The sequence below is a fragment of the Petaurus breviceps genome, unplaced genomic scaffold, assembly GCF_028583685.1.
Source record: "Petaurus breviceps papuanus isolate PSGF00001 unplaced genomic scaffold, PetGlider_PUasm1.0 90601, whole genome shotgun sequence".
NCBI classification, from domain to species: domain Eukaryota; kingdom Metazoa; phylum Chordata; class Mammalia; order Diprotodontia; family Petauridae; genus Petaurus; species Petaurus breviceps.
This window is the reverse complement of record NW_027187282.1, coordinates 4,426,690-4,434,969: the sequence shown is the minus strand read 5'-3', so window position 1 is coordinate 4,434,969 and position 8,280 is coordinate 4,426,690. Positions and strand designations below refer to the sequence as shown.

At 43.4% G+C, this 8,280-nt stretch overlaps 1 protein-coding gene across 3 annotated transcripts in view; it reads left to right on the top strand.

Annotated features, from left to right (window-relative positions):
• Window positions 1-4,761: 4,761 nt before the first annotated feature.
• LOC138142690 (5'-nucleotidase domain-containing protein 2-like) overlaps window positions 4,762-8,280 on the top strand; it is a 28,522-nt gene continuing 25,003 nt past the window's right edge. The window contains exons 1-2 of one of the 3 annotated variants that reach the window (XM_069063802.1): window positions 4,923-5,077; window positions 5,168-5,255. In XM_069063802.1, the coding sequence (XP_068919903.1) occupies window positions 5,003-5,077; window positions 5,168-5,255 (163 nt within the window). In that variant the 5' untranslated portion in view covers window positions 4,923-5,002. The other 2 variants (XM_069063803.1, XM_069063801.1) reach the window with 2 other exon arrangements.

Here is an 8,280-nt window from a genome sequence, read left to right as displayed (position 1 = left end):
CTGGGTGGTTGCTGTGAGTGGGGAGAGGAGGACCTTTGCCTGAGGTAGCCTGTTCTGTTTTAAAGGCTTGAAAATGTGGGTGCTTTCTACTTTATCTACCTGTGCCAATGTCATAACTACTCTGATGGCTTTCACTTTCTGGTTTTGGGACTCAGTCTTTTGGTATCTTAATAAATTTTCCAGCTTATTCCCCCATATGGAAAGCATGATGTATTTTGTGATGGATAATTATATCAGCATATCTGTAATCTCCATAGGCATTGTGAATATGGCATTGCTGATACACCATAGCACAGCATATTTTGAATACATTAATGTTTTCTTAAAGTGATTGTGTCTTTAATAATGAATATTTGAAAGCAAACTGAATTGCATTTCACTGGGATGGTACTAATACAATGCTGGGAAGAAAGCCTGGAATCCAAGCTGTTTGAAAATTTTCCTAAAATCATCATTTGGCCATGTTTGTGTCACCAATTACAATGACCACTTGAGGATTCAAGATCTGAAATAAAACAAGTTAATCAGTTTAAAATCTTTCTGGATTAAATTTTATTCTGTTTTTCGACAATCTAATCCTGGCTTGAAACTATAGCTAAAGAACTTAAAATTATTAAAATTGTTCCATCTTGGGCCTGAAATAGGCCGTGTGCTATTTAGGAACAGCAGCTGCCAGATGGTACCCATATCTTGCAGTATATATGTGTTCTGTGCACACCCCTGCTTAACTGTGTTTGGCACAGAGATGAGCTAATGTTAATCCCTGCTAGTCTTTGCTTTAATGATTGACAGGCTTGAAGAATTTTTCCTACCTTTGACTGTATTGTAGTGAGGATCACCTAATGTCCAGGAAGTGCAAAACTTAATCTAGGGGCGGCTAGGTGGCACAGTGAGTAAGAGAGCTGGTCCCTGAGTCAGAAGGACCCGGGATCAGTTCTGGTCTCAGATACTTAACACTCACACACACACACACACACACACACACAAACTGGCCGTGTAACCTTGGGCAAGTTACTTAACCCCAATTGCTTTATTTAAAAAAAAACACAATCCAATGAATGTACCACAAGAGCTTTGGAAAATTCAAAGATTGGTTCTAGAAGCATGAATCTCGAACCAAAGATTCAATCATCAGATAAGTTTAGACATTCCATTTAATGAAAATCATCAATTTAATGCTCTTCCTAGGAATAATATGTTCCCTAAAAAATATAATTGAACATATGAAATTATGTCTTTTATTGGATAGAAACAACAATGAAACTATTTTATTTTTTAATAATATTTTATTTTCCCCAATTACATGTCAAAACATTTAACATTTTTTTTAAGTTTCGAGTTCTAAATTCTATCCCTCCCTCCCTCTCTCTGCTCCCCTCTCCCTGAGACAGTAAGCAATCTGATATAGGTTATATGTGTATGTAGCAGCAAGCACCCCAAGCGTCCTCAGGGTTGCTTCCACCACAGGCTCTTGGATCTGCTTTGATAAAGGAAAGCAACTCAAAATGGGTTAACAAGCTTACTTTAATCAGTCAGACATATATCGTTTGCCTTGTTCAGGGGAAAAGGCCAGCACCCCGAACTTCAAAGTACACAGACAGAATTATCAAGACAGAAACAGATCTAGTAGACAGATTTCAAACTGTCCAACCATTACATCCATACCCAGTCAACATCTGGGTTTCAACATCTGGGTTTTTTCAAAGCTGGGGGGCTCAGGACAACGGCTTCCCAGAATCCATATCAAATCACAGAACACTTCTCAAAGTGAGCCCCCAAAACAAAGCTACACATCAGGGCTTATATAGCCTTCTCCTGGCTCAGAGAATGTAACAACCTTTTGGACCCACTGGCCAATCAAAAAGTATCTACTGAAAAACAAGCCTCCCACCCCAGGCTCCAGGTGCACTTTAGCCTAGGGGCAGGGAAGATCTTTAAAATTTACATTGCCATTACAGTGTACAATCATGTAAAACATATTTCCATATTAGTCATTTTGTGGAAGAAAACTAGGAAGGAAGGAAAATAGAATGCTTCAGTCTATATTCAGACACCACCAGTTCTTTCTCTGGAGGTAGATTCTATTTTCATCATAAGTCCTTTGGGATCGTCTTGAATTATTGTATTGCTGAGAATAGCTAAGTTGATGATAATACAATATTGCTGTCATCATGTACAATATTCTCCTGGTTCTACTCACTTCACTTTGTTCATGTGAGTCTTTCCAGGTTTTTCTGAAATCATCCTGCTTGTCATTTCTTATAGCACATTAGAATTCCATAATAATCATATAACCACAACTTGTTCAGTCATGGGCATCCCTTCAATTTCCAATTCTTAACCACCACAAAAGAGCTGCTATAAATATTTTTATATATCTAGGTCTTTTTCCTTTTTTATCTCTTTGGCATACAGACTAGTGGTAGTATTGCTGAGTTAAAGGGCATGTACAGTTCTTTGAGCATAGTTCCAAATTGTTCTTCAGAATGGTTGGATCAGTTCACAAGTCCACCAGTGGTGTACTGGTGTCCCAGTTTTCCCATACCCCCTCCAACATTTATCATTTTCCTCTTTTGTCATATTAGCCAATCTGATAGGTGAGAGATGGTATCTCAAAGTCATTTTAATTTGCATTTCTCTGACCAACAGTGATTTAGCACATTTTTTTTCATATGACTATAGATCACTTTGCTTTCTTTGTCTGAAAACTGCCTTTTTATATCCTTTGACCATTTACCAATTGGGAAATGGCTTGTATTCTTATAAACGACTTATAAATTTGACTCAGTCAATGAAAGCATTTTAAATTATTTTGACTTACTAGAACTATGAAGAACTACTAGAACTTCACCATGGATGGCTGGTGGGAAAAAATTGTCATTAAGCACAATTTTAAAAGATGACATTCATTTGAATGATTTGGGGGATTTTGAAAATAGCAACGGTTGAATCAATGTTCCAATCCCCACAAAAGGCTAAAAGGATAGTTAGCACTATTGCAGTCAGTACAGCTGAAACTTTAAAAGGTTTCAGTTTAACAAATATAATTTGTACAAGGGTGAGAAATAGTTTAATAGTAGATCACATAGCAGATTCAATGACAATAAATGTAGTAGGTAAAGAGTTAGCAGATTGGGATGCTACTCTAGTTCTCCAATCATGATCGAATTTTAAGCACAGGTTGGCTAAGTATACAAGTTCTACAAAAAAAAATTTTAAGTGGTTATGAGAGAATCATTTGAAGATGTGGAATTTACAATAAAGAATGTTACATATTTTATTATTACAAATTGTGTGCTATATATCCTTTATCCATAAAATTTACCATAAATTTATGTACTTACAGTTTCATGGGAGGCAGGGGGGGGCAAGTTGTTAAAGATCATCAGAACACCAGTAACTAAAACCCCCAGTTATTTTTCAAACTGGAGCATTTTCATTCCTTTACTTGTGAAGTAATTTCTTGTAGTCAGGTATATGGATCTTCATTTGATTTCAGTCAGCCGGATGCTGAGAGCCTGGCAAGATCTTTTGGGATTCTGACTCTGTTATCAGATGTGTTAGCCATCCCTCCCAGCTTGGGGTCATCTAACAAATTGGATGGACATGCCACGTATGCTCATCTGACTTACGCTATCCACTGAGGCACTGATGAAAATGTTAAACACCGAGAGGGGTACTGCTTCCTGGGGCACTGCAGATCCTCCTCAGTAATCCCTCTCTCGCTCCAAACCGTTTTGTGTCCATCTCATTGTTTCTTTGTCTAGAGCACCGAGTACATCTCGCCATGTTTTCCACTAGAATAATATGAGATATTCTCTCGAATGCTTCAGTCAAATGTTTCCCCAACATTTCCTCACCTTCCGGTTTTAGTGGAACTGGCCGCGACCTGTTTTTGATAAAAGATATTCCCTAACCACCTCTTTAATATTCATATTTCATCTTGAGTGCTCATGTAGGCAATAGGACTCCCTGTTATTCCCGTTTCGGAAAGACTAGGCGCGAGTTATGCTGGCGTCTTATTCGGGGCGTTATTTGGAAGAGGACGGGGGCAGAGCCCCAAAGAAAGAAAGTGACTTGCGGGGGGAGGGAGGCTCTCAGCGATCATCAGAATCGGACCTCGGTTTTTGTGAGCCCTGAACTTTTGCGGAGACTGAGTGGGAAGTGGAAGGCACCACCGAGCACACTCAAAAAGCACTTTAAAGTGCTACATTAATGTCAGTTCTCGTCCTTCACGCTATTGGAGTTTGAGCTACTTGAGGGCAGAGACTATTCCCTTTTGGATCGCCAGCACGAAACAGTGCCCGACGCAAGATTCCGGACATAATGAGTGTCCAATGACTTTCGGGGGACCCTTGGGTCTTTTCTAGATGGCGCAGCCTGTACGGGAAAGTTCACGCCAAGCCAAGGCTTCGCTAGGCCAGGCTCAGCTGACTGGCATCCCGGCCCTCTCCTTCTTTCTTTCTTCTGCGCTTGGGCGCCTAAGATTTCACAGCCTGGGGCTCTCCCGACCCAGGGTGCCCAGGCGCGGCAGTGTGCACGTGCATAGGATTGCAGAGGGAAACCTCAAGAGGGGAACGAGGAGGGAGGAAGGGACACAGCTCACACTCCGCACGTACCACTTCGGTAGCTGGCAGGCGTGACAAAGCCTGAAGACGCTCCGGGAGGCCGGCCAATCATCGGGGAAGCGGCTTCTCTCCGCGTCTTACCATTGGGGCACAGAGGCGCCTGGGGCGGAGCTTGGCTGAAGGGGCGGAACGCTTTTGCCCATTCCTGGGGACGTCTGAACTCGCGGAGGAGCCTTCTCTCTGGCGACGGGGCGGGGACGAAGCGGTCCGGAGCCCGTCCTGGCCACGCAACTCGTTCATTGGCTGAGAGGCAGCAGGGGCGGGCCGGGGCTCTGGTGAGCTGGGGGGTGTGGCTGCCGGGGCTAGTGCGCGGCGCTCGGACAGGACTGACCAGCATTGACCCTCTGTTCGGCTGGCCTGAGTACGCGGGCTCAATGGCCGCGGCTCCTGCGACTCTGTGGGGCCGACTCTGGGTGCGCGCGGCGCTTAGCACCCGCTGTGGCTCCGGGGTACCTGGCACTGGGGGCGAGGGACCCGGGGCTGGGGGCGCCGAGCCCCAAGGCCGCCGCCGCCACCTCAGCGCCGCCGAGCAGCCGCAGCGGGCTGTCCCCCAGACCCCCGGCGCCCGTCTGGACAACAAGAGCTTCCTCTGGGCGCGCTACAACGAGATGAAGCGCCTGGTGCAGGGTGAGCGCGTGGGGCGCTGCCCCCCACCCCCCCTCCTCTTCTGCCCCTTCTCTCTCCTCTCTTTCCCCTCCCTGTCCCCCCCCCCCCCCCCGGCAAAGTGAAGCGGGGCTTCCGGGGGGGGGGGGGGGGGGGCTCGGGTGACGTCCGTTTTGCCCAGGCCCAGCCCCCTGCTTCCAGACGCGTACCCCAGGGGCCTTCCTTGGATCTCTCCTTGTTGCCAGTAAAGCCCTGTACAAAGAAAGAAATGGTACTTGTACCTACCCGCACTGACTGGTTAATTTGGGAGCTGTGTGGTATCTTCCAAACCTTACCCCACCCCCAGTGATTGGTCTGTGGGATCAGAGATTTAAAACTGGAGGGGGACCTTAGAGCCCCTTCCAGGCCCAAAAGAGACCACCGGGCTTGACCAAGTTTACCCACTGGTAGCAAGTGATGGGAAAAAAAGGTGAGAATTAAGGGTCCCAGACTTCCATCCTTCGTACTATTCCTGCCCTGTTCGTTATGAACTTTGATGCATCGTGGCTCTCTTTACCCAGTGCCTGGAAGCCCGCCTACCCCTCTTCTTTTCTTCTAGTGTTTGAAAGTACTACGATATGCCTCAGGAAATGCTTACATCCAGTAGCACCCAATGGATGTGCACATGGTGAGGTGAACGGGTCTGGTTATGCTGTCGGTGTTGAATGGGGTGGGGGAGCTGCAGTGTAGTGGGGATGGGGGTGAGGACGGGGAGGAAGGTAATTTTTCTCCCAGTGTAATTTCTTTAGTTCAGAGAGGGAGAGCGAGAACCCCCACTAACTACAGCTGTTCTTGTGGAGTAGGACACCAGGGTTGGAAGTTTTGCAACCTCCTCTACCCTTTTTTTTTTCCTCTGGGGAAAATTATGGTTGATAATCCTAGAATAAATTCATCCACTTTCAAATTTAGGGTCCACAGATAGCATTTGAAGGCTCCTCTAGGTTGTGGTTTCTGTCTTGTCTTACCACACAACCACTGAGCATTTATTAAGCACTTTTTAATAACATTGAAAAGTGAATAAAATAGGCCTCCCACAAAAAGGACTCCTGAATGTCCTTCCTGAAGCCTTTCTCAGCACCTTTCCTAGTACATATGATTGAAGTAGAAAGTATGACAGCTTCTGAAGCTTTTTTTTAATCAAATGCTTTATTAACTTCTAGTTTACACCATTCATTTCCACAAGATTTTGAGTTACAAATTTTCTCCCCGTTTTTCCCCTACCCACCACCCCAAAATAGCGATCACACTGGATATCCCCTCCTCCAATCTGCTCTTCTCCCATATCTTCTCCCGTATCCCCTCCAACTTTCCAGTAGGGCATGGTGGATCTCTATGCCCCAGTACTTGTATATCTTATTTCCCAGTTACATGTAGAATAATATTAATAATAGTGTATATATATATATATATTTAAACATTTGATTTTAAAACTTTCAATTCCAGATTCATTCCCTTCCTCCCTTGTCACCCACCCTTACTGGGAAGATAAGCAGTTCAGTATAGGTTGTACATGTGTGGCTAATGCAAAACATTAATACAGTAGATATATTGTAAAAGACTGACTATATTTCCCTCCCTCCTATCCCACCTCCCACTTGTTCTATTCTCTACTTTGATCCTGTCCCTTTTCAAAAGTGGGTGCTCCAAACTTCCCTCCCCCCCCCCCAGCCTGCCATCCCTTCCATCATCCCCCCTCTCATCCCCTTCCCCCCCTACTCTCCTGGAGGGTGAGATACCCTATTTAGTGTGTATGTCATTCCCTCCTCAAGCCAAATTCAATGAGAATAAGGTTGACCCATTCCCTTTTGCCTTCCTATTCTTCCCCTCCATTATAACCATTTTCCCTTGCCTCTTCTATATGAGATAGTTTACCCCATTCTGTCTCTCCCCCTCTCCTCTCATTATATTCCTCTCTACCCTCTTAATTTCACCTTTTAAGTATCATCCCTTCCTATTAAATTGGTCCTGTGCCCTCTATCTATGTATACCTGTAAACATATATACACACATTCACATATGTATTCATATGCCCATATACCCTCCAATATAGACATATATATTCCCTTCAACTATTTTCATACTGAGAAAAGTTTCATAAGTTACAATTATTGTTTTTCCATGTAGGAATGTTAATAGTTCAACTTTGATAAGTTCCTTATGATTCCTTTTCCCTGTTTACCTTCTCATGCTTCTCTTGCTTCTTGTATCTGAATGTCAAATTTTCTATTCAACTCTGGTTTTTTCAGCAAGAATGCTTGAAAGTCCTCTATTTCATTTAATGACCAGATTTTCCATCTTGAAACATGATAATGGTAGGTGATTCTTGGTTTTAATCCCAGCTCCTTTACCCTCCGGAATATAATATTCCAAGCCCTTTGATCCCTCTGTGTAGAAGCTGCCAGATCCTGAGTTATCCTGATTGTGTTTCCACAATATTCAAATTGTTTCATCCTGGCTGCTTGTAATATTCTCTCCTTGATCTGGGAATTTCAGTACCTGGCTATAATATTCCTAGGAGTTTTCTTTTTGGGATCTTTTTCAGGAGGTGATCGGTGGATTCTTTCAACCTCTATTTTGCCCTCTGGTTCTAAAACATCAGGGCAATTTTCCTTGAGAATTTCTTGAAGCATGATTTCTAGGTTCTTTTTTTGATCATGGCTTTCAGGTAGTCCAATCATTTTTAAATTATCTCTCCTGGATCTATTTTCCAGGTCAGTGGTTTTCCCAATGAGATATTTCACATTGCCTTCTATTTTTTCATTGTTTGGATCTGTTTAATAGTATCTTGATTTCTCATAAAGTCACTAGCTTCCATTTGCTCCAATCTAATTCTGAAGGAATGATTCTCTTCATTGAGCTTTTGAGATTCTTTTTCCATCTGGCAAATTTGACTTTTTAAGGCATTCTTCTCCTCATTGCCTTTTTGAGCCTCTTTTGCCATTTGAGTTAGTCTATTTTTAAGGTGTTATTTTCTTCAGTCAGGTTGTTGATTCTCATTTCATAATTTTCT